Raw genomic sequence first — 25,056 nt, forward strand, 5'->3', positions numbered from 1 at the left:
ACCCTCCCCTTCTAAACATGAAAAAGAACCTGTGGTAGCCTTCAGTCGTCATAAAAACTCAAAAGGTGTTTAACACTAGTGAAAACATCACAGAGATTATTTAATATTACATTTCTGACAATAGATCCCTTTCACCTCAGTTTTACACACTGAACCTTTAATGACCCATCATTTACCTGTATCAGGTTGGCAGCAGGCATCCTCCTCTTCTCAAAGTGCTTCTGTCTGTGCTGCTCCTGAACCTTCAAGGCAAAACCTGACCCCAGAATTCCCTGAGGGTCAGAGGTCAAGTTTTAGTCAGGGGTGAGACTCTGTCCGAGCAGACAGGATTCACTAGCAGGAGCTGTCAGGAGACTTACAGCCGGCAGGGCAAAGAAGGAGACTCCCAGAAGAGCAAAGCCTGCAGCCAGGAGCCGTCCCTGCCACGTACGAGGGGTCTTATCACCATAGCCAATAGTAGTGAGAGTAATCTGGGAGTGAAGGCACACACACACACAACACACACACACACACAGACACACAATGATGGATTAAACCATCTACTGTGTATAGATATGGACGACATGACGGCTCCCAATGAGTCCCAATCACCATCTAGTGGCTGGCTGTAGTATAAGTTATAAATCCGGCCTCCTCCATGTTAATGGATGGAACATAAATTTAGAGAGTCAATGTCCCTTCATCCATTAACAACCTTCTACCTCATCCCTCCCCTCATCCTTACCCAGATCATCACTTTCCTCACTCCTTCATCCCTACATCCATTCATCCTTCCTTCCCTCACTTTCCTCCATACTTGCTTCATCCCTCCTCCATCCTTCCCTCATCCCTCTGTCCTCTCCTCCACCCTTCCCACTTCCTTTTATCCTCCCTTCTTCCTTCATCTTCTCTTTCATCCTTCCCTCATCTCTAACCACACCCCTTCAGGGTTAGACAAGTGCAGGTATGGTCAAGGTTAGAGTGCAGTAAGTCTGCAGGAAATTACTGCAGGGTAAAGGAAATCAGTGAAATTTCCTCTGAAGTCATGGACATGTAGTGTGTCTGTGTGCAATATGCAGTACTCACAGTCCCCCACCAGAGGGAGTCTGCATAGGTGTTGAACTCTGAATTGACGTCTTTCTCTGCCAGGTAAACGAGGAAGGAGGCGAAGATAAGGACCAGGAAACCGATGTACCAGGCTGTAATCAACTCCTGAGAGAGAGAGAGAGAGAGAGAGAATCAATCACAAATGTCAGCAGCAGCATCTCCACCATCACAATCCCTCCCGTCATTACCGTACCACTATTATTGTTAATGGTCAAATTCCCAACATCATCATCACATTTGGCCTCCACTTTGACTTGGCTGTGTGGTTCTGCTTAGACAGCTGATGCATCAGTTCATCATCACCACCTTCGAACTGTGATGTGCAGCCAACAGCCGTCAGCACAAATACTAACACCTGACTGCCAAAGACGAGCGGTCTATTGTGGCCCTGAGGGCTCAACACACTGACAGAAAACACTGCAAATAGACAAAACACACGAAAAAAAACTGAAGTATAACGCAAGTAGCACAGAAGACGATGTTTCCAGAGGACAAAGTGTGAAGAAAACTGGCAAAGGCATGTTTGTTGTCCATTCAGAAAATGGGAAAAATGTAAGAAAAACTGATGAGTGCATCAAGAACAGAGACTTGGAAGAATCAGGCAAAACAAAGTTTGAATCAACAATCTCAGTTTTAATGCAGGCAAAGGTCACACATGCAAAAGTTACAGAGAATCCCAATCGGAGATAAACAAAATCCCACAACTAGCAAAAAGTCAAAAACGAGAAAAAGGCAACAAAACTTACAGGGCGCGGGCAGCATCAGAAACAAAAACAGGCTGTGATCATACACTGATTGGTGACACGAGGATGAACGCTGGAGAGCTCAACATGGCACAGAGACAACGTGGAAGGGAAGTGCGTGCGTGTGTGAGCAGGTGTTTATATACTGGGTGAGTGATTGGTGATGAGGTGCGGTGAGTGCAGAAGCGGGAAACAGAACAACAAGAGGAAGTGAAGCTGGAGTTCATGAACAGAGAGAGTGAAAAACAAAGTAAAACAGGAAGTGAAAGTTCACTCCAGACGTGTCATCACAACCCAGCCAGGTCACTGGTCAATCACTGGTGTCCCCTGGAAAAACTTTTGTTACTTGCAGCGTGTTCCTGGTTGACTTGTTAACGCAACAGATTTCCATGAAATCTTGGAGAGTGGTGGGGAGTTTCTTTAACTTTGAGAGGTAGGGCATTTTCATTGATTTCTAAGGGGAATGATTCATGGATCTTTTATGTAATTTGATCCAAGTAAAATTCTGGATCTAGTGAATTAAAATGCGGTTTCAAACGTGGACGGTTGAGGTATGTGAGGTATGTGCTCTGATGAGTGCAACTCTAGCTTGCATGTGTTTTCGACAGTTGCAGTGCGTTGAGCTCTCAAGGCCGCCGCAGCAGTCAAAGGAAAGTTCAGTGTTTTCGAACAATGAATGTTATTAACAGCAGTTCATCAACATTGAAAGGCATTCAGTTATTTATCCCATTAGTAAGCAGCCTTTTAACAACAGCCCTCGGCCTCCTTCCTGCTCTCATAATGCTGTGTAATACCACCTGCACTAGGATACTTATATTAATGTCCATGCAACTGGCAACTGTCAAATGAATTCTCAGATATAAACCACAGAAAGTCAATTTTGTTAGAGAGTGTATTAAATCATTCTTACCTTGCTGTGAGCGTAAACCACTGAGCCCAGTAGTTTCCAGGTTCCCCCCCTTCGGTCCATACGCACCATGCGCAAAATCTGCAGGAAGCGCATGCTCCGCAGGGCTGAGGTGGCAAAGATGTTACCCTGTGTGCCTGCAGCGATCACTGCCAACGATGCCACAAACACTATGAAGTCTGCAGGGGAGGAAATCAATCCACAGAGACAAAAAGATGAGATGAGGATGAGGCGATTTACCCAATTTCTTCACACAAGCACTCACGCACACACACTAACCTATGACACAGAAGGGCTTCCTGGCAAATCTCAGCCGTCCCTGCCATCCACGGTATCGGCAGCAGCAGCCAGCCGCCCAGATCCTGATGAAGTACTCCAACCCAAACACTACAATCATCACAAACTCCTTCATGAACACATACACAAAAAGAAAGAGAGACAGAAAGGTCAGCGACAACTGAGCGTAAGTAAACCTTTTTTACATTCTTGGGTGTGAACATGCTACCTCTCTGGTAAACCACCAATCATTTCTCTTGTGAGAAACTGATGTATATTCTTTTCATAAACAACATGCCTCATGATCTATGAAAACTTTGAACTGAACATATTTTTCATTGACCTGGTTGTTAAAATAAAAGCTAAAGTGTTCCAAAAAAATAGCCAATATATACATATTATTTTCTGGAGGATTAAATTAAAACCCTCCGTCAGTCTTCTCTCTATCTCTGTGTCTTTATTACCTTCAGGTTTTTTGCACCGTACACGCAGTTGAAGGTGCACGGAATGTCATTAGAGCGAATGGTCGTGTAAGTAAAGTCCACTAATGGCTGATTGCCTGCTAATGGCTGGGTGATTGATCGAAAGAGTGAACAGCAGGAAAGTGAAAGTCAATCAAGCCATTAAATAACATGTAAAGATGAGCAAGGTGGGAAGAGAGAGGGGAGAGGGGGGCTGGGAGACGAAGAGCTGGGTTAAGAAAGGAGAAAGCGGGCGTCCATTACCTAGCACGGGGGGGGGGGGGGGGGGGGGGATTATGGGATGGCTTTTAAGGTTAGTGGATCATATCTGTGATTTCCTGCACAGTCAACAACACCTGAATCCTCTCACCTGCTTACGTGGCGGTCTGTGCCTCCAAACAAAACAACACTCACTCAAGCACATAAGGATACACTGCAGGAAGTGATATGACGTGTATGTGTGTTTGTTTGTGAGAGAAATGGGGGGAGAGGAAAGGGTCTTACCAGGATGAAGAGGCTTTGGTTGGCGAACTTCTGATGGTCGGGGATGGTGGAGAAAACAGACAACACCAAGCAGCTGAAGACCAGCAGAAAACTGAAACACACACACACACACACACACACACAGGGTCAGTTAACACATTTCAAAATACACACATTTGAAATAATAACACTCTGCATTACAGTAATCCCTAAAGAGAAGAAACACGTGGACTAAAAAAACCTCATTAAAATCTGCTTCGTTCACTCTCTGTGTGATTGACCAACAGAGAAAAACTAAATTGCAAATAAGCAGGAAAAGATTAGTTGATCCATAACAGAAAAAAAACACAGCTGCTGACTAATGTCATCCTATTTGGTCATTGGCATAAGAACCAGAACAATGGAACCAGCTTTAGAGGTTTTATAGCTTAATGAAGGTACATGTTTGTTATTTTCCAGAAAATAAGTTAAAAGATTATGATAATAATCAATATTGGCTTCAGACAGCAGCATTGGTGTCTTTGGGTTTATGTTTGCTATGATGTAAGAAACCCAAAACACCCACTAACATTTATTGAGTACCACCAACTTTCTTGTTGTCAGTGAAAGTGTTAATCATTAACAGTTATATTTTCTGTTTTCATCATTCATAACAAACAAGCCCATGAAAAGACCAAAACCAACAGTCATCTAGTTTCTCCGCTCCATGCTCTTCCATTGTTCTCCAGAAACAATTCAACACATCATTCAGGCTCCGTTCAGCGTGTACCACTTCCCTTTATTGTGAGGGACACAAAAACTACATGTGGGATTTAAATCAATCCTAAATACAGAATGTGATGCAGTTAAAAGTTGTTTTAGTATATTACATAGACTTTTTTAAAATTGAAAATAGAATAGATGTTTATTTGTGAGCTAAATATAAAGATTTACATCTTCAGTCAAAACAATGTGGCTGAGAACTTGGGCTGTGAAAGGTAAGAGATGAAAAATGAAGTAGCATGTTAAGATCCACATGTGTAGTTTTTTTATAAGAGGACTGTTATTATCAAACTACCGTCACTAAGAGAACGGAACGGTGAATCTCTCCTGGGACAGAAATGACTGTACCTCAGAAGTAATGGCCACTTCAATGTAGAGAATAAAACACCACATAAATTCTGGTAAATTGTGTCTCACGTTCGAGGTGCCCTCGTGTTTTATAAACAATTCATCTCTTCAGCGAAATTGGAGAAGTGACGAATCTCCGCTGCACGATCTCCATCATTAAATCAGTTTCAAGACGAGAGAGACGAGAACATAATTTACGTTTTCTGTTGAGCAACGCACTTGAAAAAAAAGGCTCTGTCTAAGATCTCTTTAAACTGCCAAAACTATTACCTCATGCAAATCTAGTTCACACACAGCTATCACACACACACACACACTATATATGTCCAGTATATAACTTTACACATCCATGAAGTGAATTTCTCTACAGATTACTGTAAGAGTACAACAACAAATATTCCTAGCTGTTCAAAAGGCTCTCAGCAAAGGATGATGTATTAACCTCAGAGTAAAAACATTCATGTCAGGAATGGTGAGCAGCTGAAAAGAATAATGTTCACACTTGTATAATAACCGCCACACTCTGTCCCTCTTCACCAGTGGAAAAAGTTATTGTTAGCTGTTGTTTCAGTGGATGTGTCGACAGCGAGGTTAAAAGGAGCTTCAGTTTTATGAGACAGCAGAGCAGATAATCAGTGGTAAGAATTTTTGACAGTGAAGATCAGAGGCCGGAAAATAGGGAATAAAACTAGTTAAAAGAAATACATGAAGATTTTACTTGATCTTTCTCTAAATAGCACACGCTCAGCACAGTAACTATTAAGTCAGGCAGAAAAAAGCTGGAAGCAAAAAGAAAGAATTAAGAAAAACAAAGTAAAGCTCCAAAACTGTGCCTGGTCTAATACATTTAATTTTACGACCTAATAAAGCGACGCAGCACTGACAGAGCTCTAATAGTTTGTTTTCATCTGCGTTTGTTTGTCTGTCTGTCTGATAGTTAGCAGGATTACCCACACACTGCTGGTGCATATCCCATATCTGGATGTAGTGTATGTCAATGTGTTTTCATAAGGAAATAGGGATGGTATGAGTATGTAAGAATAAGACATTCTGTGAAAACAACTATAAGTTACATCAATATGCTTTAGATAACAATATCTAAAGTCACAGTAAAAAGCCTAATGGACCCTGGAAAACAATTTTAGGTGTTTGCTGACTTCATCAACCAAACCCCTCACGTATGACTCCTTTACAGCAGCTCCAACGAACCAACACACATCATCAAGGTATCTTTGACCAGAGAATTAACGTATGAGATCACACTGTGTAAAAGAAAAAATTAAAATTAGAGCTGAGAGACAGAGGCAGACATGATATGCACACAAACATGCGGCAGCAGCATCGCAGCTTGTTCTCTGTGCCATGTGAATCCAGAACAGTGGGACAGAATTAGCCAGGTGGCAGCTGCTGCATGGTCCAGCTGGTCCACATGTCAGAGCCCAAAGTTAGAGAGCACTTGCTGGACGGCTAAACCAATTGTTGTGGCCTCACACAATGGTTCCCTTTCTGCACGATTAGTAATGCTATCAGCAAGTCGACCCTGCCTGTTTGTGAAATGAAATGCATTTCAAGCGCTCGCATTAAAAAGCTGCTTACAAGTACGCGTTTGAGTCGGAAGGAAGCAACGGTGGACAACTGCTGTTCTGAGAAACGGATACTGGACTGAGCCCAAAAAATATGCAACACACACACAAATAAATTTATACATTCAATTCCTAGAAGAGGAAACATTGAGAAGGACCCATATCCTCACAGGCCGAAGAGTGTAATCAGTGAAATGGTATACGATGTCTATCATCAGCTTTACACCAGAAATGATCGAGGACAGGAAGGAAGGATATGGGAGATCTACAAGATTGTGTGTACTTCGTCCTGCAACCTGCTTCAGTGAGTCACTGATGTGCACTAATGTTCTGCACTATTTAGATTCAAACACTGTAAAGCATATGGTGAATCTGAAAAGTCTGGGATCTGTTGTCTCTGCTCTTCATCTTAAACTGGGGTATAAAAACATTGTTTTGTGCAGACAGTGAATGAGCAGATGTTTTTCCAGATGATGAGACACTACACAGAGACACGAAGTAGACAAAAAAAAACAAGAAAGACATCGGACACTACGTGTGAATTAACAGTCATCCCCACATTACTCCTGTACATTTCTCAGCCCAGTGAAGTGTGCACAGGAGACAGTTTGTGGCTTGAGTTACAACACACTGATGACTTTCCACAATGTTTTTTGACCGTTCATCAGCAGAGTAATGTGCTGACTAGTCTGTCTGTCCCTTTTCACTAAATTAACTCAAAGCACCATGTGTATATCCATAAGGAGGCAGATAAGTTGGGGCAGCAGGTGGTTTCTCCCCCTGACTTTATGACAGGAAACAAGTTGAAGCACAGACAGCCACATCGACGACTCGGCCTCTACAAAATATAGCACAGTGTAGTTCATAAACCCTGCCTCTTTCATGTTAGTGGATGAGACAGGGACCAAACTAAACTTTTCACAAAGATGGTTTGATTCATTTTAGATCATCTTATCACACTGAAGTGTGCATTGTTATGGTAAGGTTAGTTTAAGAGTTACTCAGTATTGACTTTAACAGCAGAGGTTCCTCCTTTTTTTCATGTATTATTTATGGATGGAAATCTAAAAATGTCACCCTGTCTGATTACCTCTCAAAGAGAGCTCTTCATATGGAGTTAAGTGACCTGGGAACACCCGCCAAGTCGACGCCACTGCACATATCTGTGATGTTGTCCCCAACGAAGAAATAAATATATAGATACGCAAATGCATTAATAAATAAATGAATAAACGAAATAGATAAAGAGACATTTAGACAATGCATGAGACGTGGATGGGGGAGTCACATTTCTGCTGAGGGCACACTTTCTCCAGCATCCACCTCAATACCACCGTGCACCACCATTCTGTTCAGGGAAATATCAATTAGCAGCAAAGCATCAGCCGAAATCCAACAATTCAGCAAGGTTGGTCTCAGGAGGACATAGAACTGAGTGCTTTTACTACTTTGCATCAAAAACATATCTCGGAAGCATTACTGAGGAGATAAAGTGAATATTAGAAGGAAAAATACCTTCTTGTAAAAGACAATCAAAAATGACACTTTAAAATATCTCCCCTCATAGTGTCGGACGAGGGATGAAAGGAGGATAAAGATAAATGAAAGCCCAACTCATAATACACATAATAAATGGGCATGTTAGTGTTTAGATACACCAGGTGTGAATCCAAAAGGCTTTCATGCTTTATTTTAGAAAGAATAATGCATACACAGAATGTTTGACTTTTCTCCGAAAGCAGACCAAGTGTAATTTGTCTCATGGACATGAGAGGATCAAGAAAAATGAAAGTGCGGTATCACATCAACAAAGAATCAATCAAATTTTATTTGTAAAGCCCATATTCACAAATCACAATTTGTCTCATGTAGGCCTTAACAAGGTGCAACATCCTCTAGTATAGATGCTGCGTGCAGCTGAGCACAAGTTTACTCTGATTTAATCATTTACGTACATACACTGTACAGTGTGTTATCGTATGGACAGATTACATCCCATCTGCCTGTGTAAGTGCACATTCTTTGGCTAAAGGCATGTAAAGCTCCAGAGGGAAGCTGGTGGGGCAGACAACAAGTGCACAGCAGCCAATGGGGCAACCACTGCTTGTAATGGAGGCTGGACTGATGCTTTTACTGCTGTTTTCCTGTAAACATACATAAATTAAAAGGGAGATCTCACATTACTTTGACTGGCCTGATAGCTAATCCCAGGGCTAATAAACATATATGACATTGTGCATTGCTGCATTACACAGTGTATGTGTATGGGGTTAGCACTCCGGCAGCGTGTCTGACAGAGGAGCAGAGCTGGAGTGCCGGAGAATGCACCTTTGATTGAATCATCAGCGGATGATAAAGCAGCTATCAGTTACACACAACAGAGGAGGAGGAGGGAAGAGGACTGAGAGGGAAGATGCAGAGAAACAGAGAAACCTGACGTAGAAAGACGTGAAGACAGATGGATGATGATTTAAAGAGAAAGAAAGACCCGTTTGGAACAACTGCTGCAGCAGAGAAGGTGAGGGATGATGTCGGACATTACTTGAGAGGACTCTTGGGTCATGTCCCGTTACCTGTACCTGTACCTGTGGAAGTGCACGTGTGTTTGCGGCGCCATCGCTGATCAATGAGGCTCTGACAACGGCTTTCAGTCATTGACCCACAATCTGTGCACAAATACGCAAACAACAAACACGCACACAGTCCGATAATTGAACACACACACTTGCAGTGACAGCTTCCCCAAGGACATACACAGGTAAATACATAGACCCGCTTAAACAAATGCACGAGGAAAAGTGCAATCAGAGACATATTTATAGCAGAGTCTGACAGACATGTGGGTGAGGTGATGTCACCTTGGAAATGTGGCACAAGAGTGTAACCACAACACACACAGACCTAACAAAGCTCACAGCACCTTTTCTGCTCTATCTGGTGAGAAAAGGTGAGGTAGCAGAGAAGGAGGAGTGAGGGAGTTGTCAGCTGAGAAAGAGATGGGAGCGAGAGGAGGAAGAGGGGAGGAAGGTGGTAACAGTAGAAAGATATTAATAGTGTTTCACTCTCCTTAAATAGCGACTGCAGACAAAATGTGTGCAGGTAGAGTCTGCCGAGCACAGCACAGCTCAAACAGGCCAGTCCCGTTACTCCCCTCCCCTTCCTTCTTCTGGGATGGCAAACTTTTCAAGGCAGGAACAAAAAAAACAACGCAAACAAACAAGAGATGAAAAGTGCTTTTTCTCGAGGAAAGATGCTGACTGAGCAATTCACAGGCTCGAGTAATACCCAGGAAGAGAGAAAGGGTAGGGAGCGAGAAGGAAGGGAGGAGAGGAGAAAACCTGACATGAGGGTGTTGTGTAAAAACAACAGGAATGTGTTTGTGTTTGTTTGCACAACTTTCAGGAATATAGCGTGACCAGATCAATTATTTACATAACTGGGAGAAACATAGTTGTTTAATGAGCGCTGGTCAGAAAGCGCACAAAAGTGCAACCTTGGTTGTTTTCATCACGAGCGGTGCTACCGGACAATTCCACTAAAAACGACAACGCAAAAGCGCTCTCCATGACACTTCCAATACAAAGCCAGATAATCACACACACACTAAAGAACAACTGCCATGCACACACTGTCTGTGTGATGCAAGAGTGACAATTAGACTGATACATTTTCCAAGCTGGTGAATGTCACACACACACACACACACACACTCATACACACACACAGTGCCTGCACTCACTAAGCCGTGTGTTACAACACGTCATAATTGAGTCCTTTGTTCCCAGCTTTTGATTCATTGAAACTTTTCCTCCAGTTGCATAAAACACCGAAGGTAGATCCCTCTCTCTCTCTCTCTCTCAGTTAAACATAAACGACCTGACCCCTGAACACTGAGACACTGAAGTGTCACACAGGGTGCAGTGCAAAAAAATCAAATTCCTGTAGTCTTTTTATCAAGCGTGAGGATTTTGAGAATTTATTTCAGTGACTCTTCTCCAGAGATCGATGCTTACTGATTATAACAATTATGAGAAAATCCTTAAATTACAAGTGACATTTCCAATAATCATATTCTTTTGGATTTGGCTGTTTCCAGCAGTTTATAGTTCCAAGGCATTATTCCAAATGCAATCATGTTGGAGTAATTACACCACAAGAGGGAGAGAAAACACTCAAATCACAAACTCTCCTGGTAAATAATCTTACTCTTGGTTATACTGAATACATGTGAAAAATGTTCTCCAGTGTAGGAAGTTCATTTTTCTCTTTCAAAATGTGAGCTCATGACACCACACCACCTATTTACCCAGCAGAATGTTTGAAGATTATAATAAAAATGTACTTTATAATTGTGTCCCTCGCTAAAAGGTTGCAACCAAACCCAGTTCACAAGCCTGACTCAAAGCTGCAGGGATCAATAATTGTATATTTACAATGGATCAAATAACTATTTTGTGCAGGAGGAAGCTCATAATGATCCACAGAGAGTTATAACTCGACTGCTGTTACCCTCAGCTCAACAGAGCCTGTTTCTGATTCTCCTCACTGCTCCCATCAGCCTCTTTTCTTCTTGATTTCAGTGATAAACTCTGATGAACAGATTTAAAGGTGGATTCCACGTTGGACTTAAAGGCATTACTTTTACATTATTAAAATGTCAGTGTTGTATTTACAGCTTGTGTTGTGTTTACATATCAGCAAAAATAGATAAAAACACCATCTAAGAGTCCACTTTTATAACTACTTATCAGGGTCAGAGGGGCTGAAGGTTATCCCAGCATGCATTTGGAGAACATTGGACTTTGGAACAGTAAGCCTCAGGACTCTAAGCAGTATTGTTTTGCCTGGTTCCGCTGAGCAATGACCAACTAGAGCAAAGTAGTTATATAAGCTGTTAATTATGTCAAGTCACTGAAATGTACAAACCCCCAAAGACCAAGAATGGCACTCAGTAAAGGGCATCCCTCCGCCAATTTATACAGTTCCCTTGAATTCAATCTCGCTGCACTAAATTTCACACACTCTTAGATATCAGTTCTTCACTTGTGCCTGAAATGAATCTCAAAGATAAAGAGTGAAAATGTTGGGAAATGCCCCGATTGTTGTTAAAGAAAGTGAAAACCACCTGAAATTATCTGGAGGGCCTGTTTGTGAGAAAGCAATTGTCTAAGTCAGACACTCCAGACATTCTCCAGAGTTTCTCCTGCCAGACCCTTAACTCACAATGTCCACATGAGCCCATGGAAGAAAACAGCAAGAGCTTCTCGACAGGATTCATAGTGAGTTTGAAAATGGCGTAAATCACGAACCTAACACGCGACAGTTGCAAAACTGAAAATGCAGACAAAGATGTGGTCTTGAGGTCATCTGGGAGATTTTGTGTTGTGAACACGTCTGACTGGAGAATCTCCTGTTATGTGAGAGGCACACTCCGGAACATATCTGAACCCAATTGTGCGGACATTCTTCAGAGTTTATGTCTAAAAACCAACAAAACAAACAGAGAGGGGAGAAAACATAACACAGTGCATATGACCTTGGTGTCTTCAGTGGCAGTTCTGGTGCTGACTGCAGTTTGTCATGAGAGAATCCTCTTGAAACAAGTAACAGCAGTCATCTTGGAACGCATTAGTCCACAAGTATCAAAACAATTTTGCCAGAAAATTTGACGTGCAACCCGCAAAATGATCTTTCACTTGTTTTTTCTGGTGCCTCTGTGACAAGTCCTTTTAAAATATGTGATGCAGATGGTTAGTGACTGAAGAAATATGTGTGGTCACACATCTCACCAGTAAATGGAGAGAAATTACAGTATGACCACAGAGAAAGGATGAATTCATGATGTGGGGAAGACAGTGTCAGTGTGTGTTGTCTAACCAGACATGGATTAATCGTAATTGAAGAAAATTTCTCGTTGATTGGTGGAGCTTTGACCTGCTGGGAATATCAGATGTGTATGTTTTTTATGACATCAGTTTAATTCAGTGTGAAATCGCTCACATAAATTATAGAAAATGTATGTGATTACGGAAGAGGAGGCTAGTAAAATGAGACCATGTGTGATTTATATGCACAATATAGACATTGCTTGTGCATTAAACTGGAAAAAATGGGGACCATCATAAAGACCCTAATGAGCTTATAATTAGACGTGAACACTAAACCATGCACACACACACACACACACACACACACACACGCACACACACACACGCACACACACTCACCAAAGAGACTCCCACTTTAGCCCAACACAAACCAATGTGATGCTTTCCCTGATTCCTGCTCTTTGTAGCCCATGGACACTTTGTCAGTGGAGAGTAACTATACCGAGTCGGGAGCTGTGACCAGGGTGCAGGCAAAGTGCTGAGAGGGCATTGACATTTAGCTGTAGTATTGTTCCCAGCTGTGAGCCTATTAGCACCGAGTCTGCAAACCAGTTAGCAGGTGTATATGCAGCCATTTCATACACCAGGGCGCTTATAATATTGATATTTAACCATAGCAACCTCAACCAATATACCGGCAGAAGTCAGGACACTTCTCAGAGGTTTACTGTGGTGAAACGCCCCATGACACACAACACACAAACAGCTTACACTCCTTTACCCCCCGCCTTAACGGGGGCCACGACTGAATTTCAGGCCAATCATCATTACTCTGTGACAGGTCTAACCTTGTTACCATGGTAGCGGGGATCTCTGGTGATGGATTACAGAGGGTCAGCGGTAGCGCTCGGCGATTGAGAAGCAACTGGAAAAGAGAGTCACTCTAACATTTGAACTCGGGGTAATAGGATTGGCCCAGAAGTTAGAGGCACAGGAGTGTGAGAAAGTGAGCCGGGGTCACACATGACCATGGTGGTCAGCAGATCTGGAGGAGGAGCTGACGGATTTCCAGAGGACTTAATGGTCACAGTAATGTTAAGGGCAGTGTCACTAATACCAAGGTCAGAGGTCATTTAAAGAACTGTGCGAAAATGGTCAATCATCCCATCTGAATTAGTTACGGCTACTCTTAGTGAAGATTTCTGTCTTATGTTTGGTCAGGCAATTTATTAGTCAGTCATTTAGTTAGTTATTTAGTTATTTATCATTATTTACCTTCTCACAACAAAACCTAACAACCTAAAAAAACCTGACACATTCCAAAGTTAAAACGACATAAGACTTCTGTATATACTGTTGATAACGTCCCATTTGTTCCAGGAAGACAGATAAAATTGGTTGCAGCCAACAGGGAAAAGCAAAAAAGGTCCCAAGACAGACCTGGGACATTGAAATACCCTTGATATGTCACAAGCCACAAGGACCCACACTCATAATCACTCACTTGTTGAGTTCAGAAAACGGTCGTCAAATTCTGTCCTTCAAAGTCCAAAGATTTGTCCTCAAATGTCCAGTTTTTTCTGACATCAGCTCAAAAATGTACGGTTCTGCAGTCAGAGGACTGAGGAAAACATTCATATTAGAGAAGCTACTTAAAACCTTACTCAAAATAATGAATCAATCCAATTTTATTTGTAAAGCCCATATTCACGAAGAGTGTGACATCCTCTGTCCTTATCCCTCATAAAGTGAACATCATTGTCATTTTGGCGACATTGAAATGTGTAGAACTGCAGAAGGGCTTTGCAGCAGTGCCACTATGTTTGCAGTCACAGCAGTGGCCCCTTGACCCAGAGACTGGGGTTCCTTCTTTGATGAACAGCCCTCAGTTGGTATGGCACAGACATGCAGTAGCTGTACGAGTGGTGAGTCTGTCTCGCTATCTGTCTGCTAACGTTATCTTTGCTGTTATTAGAGTCAAACACTGGTAGCCGGTCACATCACATGGAGGAGCTGTCCTGCGTTACTGTCAGTGTCAGCGCCACTATCCCTCCCTGTCAAAGTAAATCTTTTGTGTGTCTGTCTCTGTGTGTCTTGGTGTAACTGTGAGTCTCTTTATGTTATGTGTAATTTTGAGACAGAGTCCAGAGCCATTGTGGAGAAAGACTTACATCACCCTCCAGTGAAGCCCTGCAAAACCCACCTTCAACACAAACATCGCACACTCAGAGCGACTTTGCCAGTTTCCACAACCACTTTCCAACTGCGCCTACAACCACAAACAAAACATGTTGACCAATACAGAATATTTTTTAATTTTTGTCTGCTGGGACATGAAACAATATCACTGTCCACGAGAGTGGGGAAAAGAGCACGGCCAACAGGGATGTTTTGTTTTTTGTAGGATAAAGGGCGATACTCCTCACACACTGCTGCATGTGGTTACAGTAAATGTAGAGCGGTGTTTTTATCAAATGAACTGTACAGCTCTATCGCTCTGTAGAAACTGTTGACCCTTGTCCACTGACTCTGTATAGCAGCGGAAGTGTGCTTTTCAACACCCGGACTTGGTCTTCTGTTTGTGTAACTTTGCAGTCATAAATATATCATCTATGTACAGTGTGGTGTTTTTTTTTTCTTCCTCTGACACACATCCCCCCGCGACTTAACAAGAACATGAATCTGGATCAAGAGCGTTCAAGTTTACATTTTCTTTCATAATACCAAGGTCCCTCCTTAACGTTAGAGGACTCGATACTCAAACATAAATCAGTGCCTCCCACATGAGATTTAGAAATCTGCTTTCGAGATATCAGTATCACAACAGACTGATTGTGTGGAGCAAATGACTGAACAGCATGGGAAATTATTTTTTAAATGTACCCATGTTTTCCTCTAACCCTCCCCTATATTTATAGTGCATTTTGGGCCCACCTTCCCCCCCTCACCCTTCTGTCATCTCCCCCTCTTCCTCTCTTTAGTGTAGTGGAGGCAGAGCCAGGACCAGAGTGGACCACTTGTAGGCCTCTCTGCCACACCCACCCCCCTCTTTAACTCATTACAACCAATTAGGTGACAGGCCAGGGAGGGCACAGGCGGATGAGAGCAGAGAGATAATACTCTTCTGAATTATTCATCCTTCTGCTAAAACTTCACCCAATACCTCCGCCCTGAACCCTGCTCTCTCACCGTAATGATCTTCCTCTTGTTGCTGCTCTCTTCTGTCCCTTCAGACTCTCACATGATTCTTGTCTTTGGGTACAGCGACAGTAAAGGCCAATGTGTACAAGTGTTTATATGCTTGCAGGAGGGGCAAAAGCCATATAGAGGGAGGAGACGTGATGATTTGAAAATATCTGGATAGTTTCAGTCACTTTCTCCTGAGAGGTATTCGTCTGTGACTGGAGCAGCTGTCTGAGCAATGAGAGGAGAAGGTCAAGCCCAGCTAACTTCCTCACCTGCACAAACATGAATAATGGCTGTGTGAAGCAGACCTGCTTGTTGTATTGTTGGCATCAGAAAGTGAACTTGTTGTGCACTGCCCCATTCATTCTTTAAATCTGAGTGGGGTGGTGGGTTTCATATATGCTGCACTTTGGTTGAAATATAGAGACAAAACCATAGACGAATTGACATAACGCACCATCAGAAAAATGTCTGTGTAGAAACTTATCAGCATCGAACAGAATTGTCATGTGAAACCAAAACCAAGCAGATTTACTGTAAACAGTTAACTGACTTGAAACTTGGTTTGTACCATGGTCCAGACTTTCAGGTGTAAATACACCCCAAGACACAGGAATAGAGACATATAGTGTCATACATATAGTATGGAAATAGATGTATAAATAGAAGTGGACTGGAGGAGGACAAAGTAGTGACGACCACAAGGAGCGAGTATCAGACAGATAGATAATGAGAAAAAATAGTGGACACGAGACAGAAGGAGGCGGTTGAATAATGGATTGGACAGACCAGGGGACGGTGAGAGGAGGAGAGCCAGAATGGAAAAGAGGGAGAGAGAGATGAGGTATTGTCTGTGAGGTCTCATCACACACTTGCTGACATTGCTTTAATCTCAGGGCCAAGAGGAGACCAGAGGGCCCACCGTTGCACGCACTCACACACAGAACATGTTGGGACAGATTTACTGTGTCTTTGTGTGTGTATGAAACGAAGTTAGCCGAGTAACAGGAGTAAGAAAAACATCATTTTTGTATGTTATGATGTCAGGCAGGACTGCGTGACATCATAACATACAAAAATGAGGACAGTTTAATGTGACAGCTTTATGTTTTGTTTTGTTTGTTTGCATTTCACACTTTTACATCACACCATCCATCACATCATAATACATTTCTGTGCGTTCAACAGCAAAACATGTTTTGACATCAGCCGAAATGTTTTCACCATCGATAACACTTCGTCATGTTCAACCTCTGCTGTGGAAAAAAGGAGTGAATTAGTGTGATGTGAGGCCAGAGCAGCAACTCAGGAGGTAGAGAGGTTGTCTAGTGAGGGTTCTCCTTCAGAGTGTGCTGAAGTGTCCTTGAGCATGACTGGCACTTGATGCTGCATCATCAGTGGCAGGTTTGGTTCTGACCCGGCCCGTGTCTGCCCGCTCTCTCCTTATTTCACACTGACTGTCCTATCAATAAAGACGAAATGCACAAAAAATACAAAGACTCTCTCCCTCCTGCTCTTCTTCTCCTGACTTTTTAAAAGGAACCTCTTTATGGTGTGTGTATCCGGGGCAGATAACAACAAAGAAAATGAAAATGAGGAGGCTTTGAAGTGGAAAGAAAAAACCGTAAGGAAAAGGGTAGAAAAACAGACAAATTGATGCAGATAAGAAAATGAGACGGCACAAAGTTCTTATGGAAATACAGATACCAGAGCTGAGAGGCCGAACAACAGGAATTTAAAAAGTAAGTGTCACGCGGGAATAGAGGAAGTGATGATGCGATCAACGGAAGCATTTGCGCAACCATAAGACATTTTAGAGTAGGAGAGGGACGAATGCATGAAAAAACAATCTCACAAGAGTAGCGGGCAGCCTGTGCAATTATGGCTCCGTCATTAACATTTGATTATTGTTTATGCTCTGCCCACAGTGTCATTGGCCAGACATTCACACACACACACCACACACATATGCGATCTCCATAAACCTGCACATGCATGAATGCACACAAATTTTGCAAACGTGCACACACCAATCAAGCTCTTTTCTGACCGCATGCACCCGCACATAAGCAAAGGCGAACACACATACGACCATAGTGTATACACACATCACAAAGCGCTTTCTGTAGACGAGGCAGACCTTATAAATACTGTCCCACATTGTGATTTTGTTTGAGCTCCGTCTCCATGGCGCTGCTTCCTCACATGTTTATAGTGACGGCCGTTATAAATTAAAATTATCTTAACAACACTTAAGCTGGGCTGTGCATGAGGCCGCAGCCAGGCAGGGACAACAGCAGAAAGACACAGAAGCCTAACGTGGGCTAAGAGACAGAGACTGAGCAGAGGTGGACTATAGGACAGCGAGAAAGAAAGAACAGAGCTCGCCCTAAACTGAAAGTAAGATGTTAAGCAGCACTTGACAATTGTTCACTGGAAAACCTGAGGGTGTTTTAGTGATGGTAGGTTGTATGCATACACGTTGGGTTTGCCTGCACAGTCATACAGCCTCCTCATCCGGAAAACTTATATCCACAGTGCTCATGTGCCTGATGGGCTTCAAATTACAAACACGTGGACAGAAAAAAAAAATCTAATACCAGAAAAATAAGCAGCCTGAGAGACACAGTGATAAACACAAGCTGTTGGGGCTGCAACTAAACACATCAATGAGACTGGTCCACCTCTGCAGGGATATGATCCGTCTACACTCACACCAAATTAAGTTCAATTTTCATTCAACGTATATATACATATCAAGCTTATATGCATTGACATAATAATATGAATAGTTGTTGATTGTTATTTTACAACTTACTTCCTTGCAGCGAAAGAACCAATGAACAGCCAATGACGAGGGGTCTACAACATGATGATATGTATGTGGAGGACCCCAGTCATGCAGTGTTTTTTATGCATATGGACAGCTTCTAAGGATTTTCCAGGAAATGTATAATATCATGATGGATATTGATGTGAAAATATAAAATAATATGCATCAAGATAAAGGATCTTAGCCATGTGACCCATGATAACTCATTTCAAGCATTTCCTGTTATATTTAGATTTCAATCTGAGTAATGCACCAGTAGCTAAACCTTTAACCTTTCACTTATCTTTAAATCCAAGAGTCACTGTCACATAGTGAATTAGATAAGAAGGACTGGCTTTCCCATGCTAATTCCTTATCAGCGGTTAACTACAGGGTTAGTTTCCACATTATTCGGTATCTGCTGTTCATCGGCATGTGTAGTCGCTGCCGCCCAGTAGGGTCAGGCCTTAAGTGTGCTGCTGAGAGATAATGGCAAAGCTAAAGCTATTGATTTATTTTTTTCTGCCTGCGTTATGGTCTCCGCAGATGCTGGCGACACATAGACCCTGCCTCCTAAGCACTCTTCAACACTTCACTCACACTGAACACCTTGATGACCACACAGCACCCTCACTGCCCCACCGCATCCTGAATCATTGAACAGACGCGGGAAAGTTGGCTGTCAATCATCAAAGCTCATTGTGAGCCCCACCATGGACCACAGAGAAAAAACTCACATGCTGAGCTGCTGGGAATGGATACTGTCCATGAGCCCAAGATGAGACAGTTCTCTGGTTTTCTACACAAACAGGATGTAGCAGTGGCGGTTCAGTCGCACAGCGCAACATTTACAGAAGATGAGAGCACAGAGTATTTTTCCGCTGGCTGTGGTATTTAAGATGGAGGTCCCCATTAGGAGGAGGGTTGGGGTGGGTTGATGGATCAATACAAGACTTTAACACAGGAAGTCAAATTAGCCTCCTGTTTAAACTAGGGGTTGTGGTTTTTTCCTTTAAACATGACTGTTTCACAACCCTTTTTATTAGTGTAACCATGAAACCAAAGGTCCTTTAATATTAATGTAGTACTTATTCCAAACCCTTATCATTTAATACATTTTGGCCTAAACCCATAACTGTGACTGTTCAATCCACATAAGCACATATTTATCATAACCTCAGCATATACACCTGCTATGATACAAGTGCTATTTCAGGAGAGTTACATCAGAGCTATGGGACAAACAACCTATATACTCATTCAGGTTCAGGAGGCTGGTGACAAGGTTTAACAAAGAATAATTTAAGATTTTTTAAACAAACTTATTTGTATCTGTGGACAGATCTGCTTGTAGCCCTCATCCATCTTGACTGAATACCACCTCCTCTGCATGATACACGGAAATGTGTCAAAAGCAAAGAAAAACATGAAGACTGGACAACAATGTAGTCTTCTGAGAAGACGGGGAGACTTCGTCAGTATTTACAGCTCCTGTATTATGTCTACTTGAGAAGATTTGCCAGCACTGCAGAAATCGCCAATATCATATTTTGCAGATACAGAGGTGTAATCATAAAATATACAGTAGAGGGGAGCTGTCACTGGATTTTCCTGGCGGTGAAAGCAGACCTCAAGTGTTTAGAATTGTTTAAAGGGTCTTGACCTGTCAAAATAAACTCCTGGCATTTCCCTTGGACCCTCCCAGCCAAATGCCAAAGTATTCCTGGCCTGCTTCAGCATCAGTAACATTACATAAACACAGATTACTGCAGATTAAAGAGTGTCATCCCCCCTACTGTGTGTGTGTTATGCCCTATGAAAGTAAGCACAATGAGCAGCGCTGGATACTGAGGGGGAAATCTGATTCCTGGTCGGCCATCCCAGGACAGATCAGTCCCCTCCCCAGGGGGACACATTTTGCCCCGAAAGTAGAAATGAATACAGCAACAAACCTCAACACCCCCCTCTTTCTCCAACTCTCCTCTTCATAGCTTTCCATCCGCACGTGTACACAAATCCCTCGTCCTGTCACAAACCCTTAATTTACTTAATGGATTGAACACCTACACAACTGAGATGTTTTCTACATTTAAATCTGCTGTTTCTCTGCACACTTTTTGCCCCAAACGTCTCCTCATATCTTTTCTCTCCCTGTTGGCTTTGAAGAAACTACCTTTACATCCAAGTCAAGAAACATTTACCCTGCTTCCTAAGTGTCCTTGAGCAAGACACAAGATCCCTACCTGTTCCGGGCTGCTGTCGTAGTAGAGGACGAGCAAAAATAGAACTTTTCCACAGGAATCCATATCAGTATCATGTTATCATTATTAGCAACCAAAATCATGCTCCCTCCCTATTCTGTTTGTCCTGTGTCACAGACATATCAGTGTTTGCAGGTAGCAAAGCCTGTCTACAGGGGGAAAAGCTACAGTCAGGCAGGCTAGGAGGTTAAAGCAGTTGCTTGAGAATGTGACATTAAATCCTTCAGCAAAATGTGGCACACACAGATCGGGTGTACAATTTCTAAAACATCTGGATAACTTAGAGGTATGTGCAGATGGTGTAATTAGTGTAATTTAGTTAAATACATGGAATTAGAGACACATTTCATTAGGGAATAAGACATTTAAATAATAAATCTTACTCAAACTAACTCCTTTACCTTTGAGATTATACTTAATGGTTTTACTAGGACTGGGCAATATGGTCCAAAACATTTATATCAGCAGATAACGATAATTAACAAAATTATAGAAATAATTTTCAGTTTAAAGAAAACGTTTTACAAATTTTAAGGTAGTTGGCATTACACCGATATATATTGGACTTTTGTTAAACTGCTATTGATGAAAAGTATGTTTTTTTATTGCCCAGCCCCAGGTTTTACTCCAATAAAGGCCTTTAAGCTGTACATCCCTGATGACCACCCTGATGAACATTATGTAGCAAGAGTTTATTTACTACTAACTTTTAACTTGTGCATTTTTGAGAAAAATTATCCTTATTATTTATATAGTCATGTATTTATCCTCCACGTGTTAGCTATAGCAGGTCTTGCATACTCTTTGATTTTCATGAAAAGCCAATCAGGTTTGAATGAAAGAAAGGAGGAGAGATATAGAGGCAGCGAAGGAGGAGAAGTCAATTAGAAAGGGTAATACAGCAAATGAGAGATGATATTTCCACTCAGGAGGAAAGAGAAAGAGGGACTGATGGAGGAGAGAGAGACAGAATGAAGAGCTGAGGCATTTGGGCCATAAAGGATTCTTAATGGAGCAGAATTTACACAACCTGCTGAGGTGAACAGATAAAAAAAACAGTAGCGGTAAATGAACAACAAGCCTCCAATCTGCAGCCCTGAGCCGGTAAAAACCCCACACAAAGTGCAGAGTGGCTTTCCCTCCCGTCACCATTTTATGGTGCCACTTGGCCCCCCTGCACTCCCTCCTTCTTTCTCTGTTACTTAGTCATCAATAAAAACACATTCATGTGCTCACTAAAAAAGCAAACAACGAAACAAAAAGCTATTTTCTGACGTGGCTCTGACCATCAATAATAAAGAAGGTGCGACACCAAATGCGTCAGTGGTTTTTGGAGGATGCTGGAGGAATGTGAGGATACAACTTTAGTGGATTTCTTGTTGCGTTTTTGAAAACCTGGAAAAGTCGACCAGACTGTTTCAATGACCCCGGTAGATGAGCTGGCTCAAACTGGAGACAAGAGGGAGGAAAAAACTGCAAGAATAGACAGAGGGAAGACATTCAATCAACAAGCTGCCCGAGCGAAATGACTTTAATAATGTCAGAAAGGCAATTCAACTATAATCAAAAGCTTGCAAGATGCATTCTGTGTACTGCACAAAAGGTTGTGTGAAGATCAATTTACCATATAACCATATAGATATTTCAAAGCCTCTTTGAGCGACCCATCAGTGGGGAGGTTATGGAGAGCATTAGGCCGCAGGTCCTGTTGTGGGTATCTCCCTCCACATCTATAAATAAGGTGGCTCTAGGCTGAAGGTTTCATAAACACACACCATCATTGGTGATTGTGCCATAAAAGGTGAAGGTGAAGGGATTCCAGCACGATGTGAAGACTGAAGGGTTTGTCTGGGAAAGACTCACCCAGCATAGACATAGCTAATGTTTCATATGAAAGGGTGAGAGAGAGAGAGAGAGAGAGAGAGAGAGAGAGAGAGAGAATTAAGTGTCCAGAGCAGTTGGACTAATGATAATTTCTTTAAAAGCATAAATAATGCATTATTAAAAGCTGCAACAGATTGGAAAGCACTAAAGTGTTCTCTGATGCGTTCAGTTATTGAAGCAGGGTGTGTTTGTTTAAGTTTACACTCAAATGGATGGATGGATGGGCCAACAGGCCTTCTTGCCTTTTAGACTCACCATAGACTGCATACAAAGATGGACAAAAAGTGAAGTGTCCTGATCGCGCCTGGTGGCAGGCTGCAGAAGAGGTCATAAATCTCACCTGCTCCATATTAATGGATAGGACATGGGTCAAGCTAAATCGTCATAGTACACATCAATTACACTTTTCTTTAAGTCTGCTTTAAGACTGATTGGTTGAGCAAGTGTATCAGCGACACCTACCACAATTATCCCTAATCATTACTGCACAAACTCTGGCTCCAAGATGGCACTGTTCAGATATTTGAGCTTAATTTCCTGGATAGCGTAAGGAAGTGGAGACGTGTCGTCTAACCACTATCTATCTGTGTTGTGGACTTCTCAAGAGCCACTAAAGACATCTTCCAACTAATTTCACAAGCTGAGTAGTGCTCCTAATGGCAAGTAAAGTCATCCCAGGTTTTAATTCATTCTAGCACAGAGCTCATCATATAAGTATTACTTTTAAAGACATTTTCTCCAACTTTCTCATTCAGATGATACTGTTCAAGCTCCGAGTCTAACAGCTCCACGGTACGCCCATGAATAATTTGGCCCTTCATCTCTGCTCCACCTTCATAAGACATGAATAATAAATGAACGGTATATTGTCACCCTCCTTAGAACCAATCAATCACCCTGGCTGGTCAGTGCTTGGTCATGACTCTTTTGCCGGCACATCCACATGTACTATTACTGTATATTCAGGCTGCATGGGGTCCAGGGGAATCTGTCCGAGCCAACATCAAGTCACAACCTCTTGGGTTTCTGCTGTGCTGGAATTAGTGGGCACTGTGTGGTATGCCCTGATCAGAGACTGGTGGCATCGACTGGAGTTACGTGGACACAGAGGGCCTGCAAGGATGGATTACTATGGGAACAACAGGCCCAGTGACAGACTGTATGTGGCGCTGTCTATGACAAAAATGGATGAGGGGTTAAAGGTGAGGGGAAACACTGAAATCAATCACAAACACACAGACACTGCACATACATGAAGACAAACACGCCAATGACAGGACTTCATTACTTAAATAATCATATAGACGTACATAGAAACAGGACATTAATTACTACAATTAAGATCTTTCATTACTTAATTCAATATATTATATTTTCTGTTGAATAAAATTGTAAACCTCATATATTAGAGTCTTACACTGTTAGTCAGAAAACAATTGACTTTGACAAACATCAGCCCATCCTTTTTTGGACTATTTTCAAATGATTTTAAAGCTATAAATAATGATTTAAAGAAATCAATATATGCAGGAACCCAAATCTTAGATGTCTAAACTATGCAGATATTTGGAAGCCTCTGCATTTTGTCATAACCCAAACTATCTTGCTGGACTGCGGCTGCTTGTACAAACTTTAGCGGACTTAACCAGCTCAGACAAGCAGAGCAACCCTCCTGCTGACATTGTACGTTTACTGTAGTTGAAACAAAGCGAAGGGATTCAAAGGTGACAAAGAGGTCTTGTGATTTTACTGTGAATGGCGGAAGGGACCAGAACAGGACAACAACGCACTTAACATTTCAAATGGTCATGCATCATTTGAACCAGAGCCTGGTGAGTACATGAACCTGCAGTGTGTCCAAGGAAACAGATCAGGTTGGCGAGCAAAGGAATTTCCTCATAGTGAGTATTTCTGGGAAAAACTATTTCTCTTTTCAAGAGTGTTACGACCCCTGCTGCTTTTCAGAGAAGAGGAGAGGAGAGGAAAGGAGAGGCTGTGTGCAAGTTGTGAATTATCATACAGTTGATGGACTGGCAGGAGAGAGTGTTTGATCCAGAGGAGACGTGAAACAGTTCATCATAATGTAACCTGAGCTGTTCAGTGGGCAGGATGTTAAATCTCCCAAAACCTTTGTGTCGCAGAGGAATCTGTCTGTGTGAGGCTGCATCTTATGTGCAGCTGTGACAGAAATAAGGAGGGTTGAGAAGTGTGGTGGGACTTAAGTGGACGCCTACTGAGAGACATTATTGTGGAGAGCTGTCTCACCTCTTTTCCAAACACACTCCAACACACACCTGCGAGAGGGAAGCAGCGCATCTGTTCCTGCATTCGCGGTTACAATTTAGGACTAATTAAAGGATCTGGGGAAGTTAGCGCAGCGCTCTACACAGCAGTGTACAGCTCAATTTAATTACAATAGATCAACGCCGCCTTAAT

At 42.2% G+C, this 25,056-nt stretch overlaps 1 protein-coding gene across 4 annotated transcripts in view; it reads right to left on the reverse strand.

The window, feature by feature from the left end:
* LOC109631558 (potassium voltage-gated channel subfamily KQT member 4) overlaps window positions 1-25,056 on the reverse strand; it is a 41,407-nt gene that overhangs the window by 13,364 nt on the left and 2,987 nt on the right. For all 4 annotated transcript variants that reach the window (XM_069516388.1, XM_069516387.1, XM_069516386.1 and 1 more), the window contains exons 2-7: window positions 3,978-4,068; window positions 3,016-3,142; window positions 2,740-2,915; window positions 1,066-1,191; window positions 360-470; window positions 177-272 (exon numbers count right to left, since the gene is read on the reverse strand). In XM_069516388.1, coding sequence (XP_069372489.1) covers window positions 177-272; window positions 360-470; window positions 1,066-1,191; window positions 2,740-2,915; window positions 3,016-3,142; window positions 3,978-4,068 — 727 coding nt within the window. The remainder of the gene's footprint in view (window positions 1-176; window positions 273-359; window positions 471-1,065; window positions 1,192-2,739; window positions 2,916-3,015; window positions 3,143-3,977; window positions 4,069-25,056) is intronic.

This window comes from Paralichthys olivaceus, chromosome 20 (genome assembly GCF_024713975.1).
Source record: "Paralichthys olivaceus isolate ysfri-2021 chromosome 20, ASM2471397v2, whole genome shotgun sequence".
NCBI lineage: Eukaryota > Metazoa > Chordata > Actinopteri > Pleuronectiformes > Paralichthyidae > Paralichthys > Paralichthys olivaceus.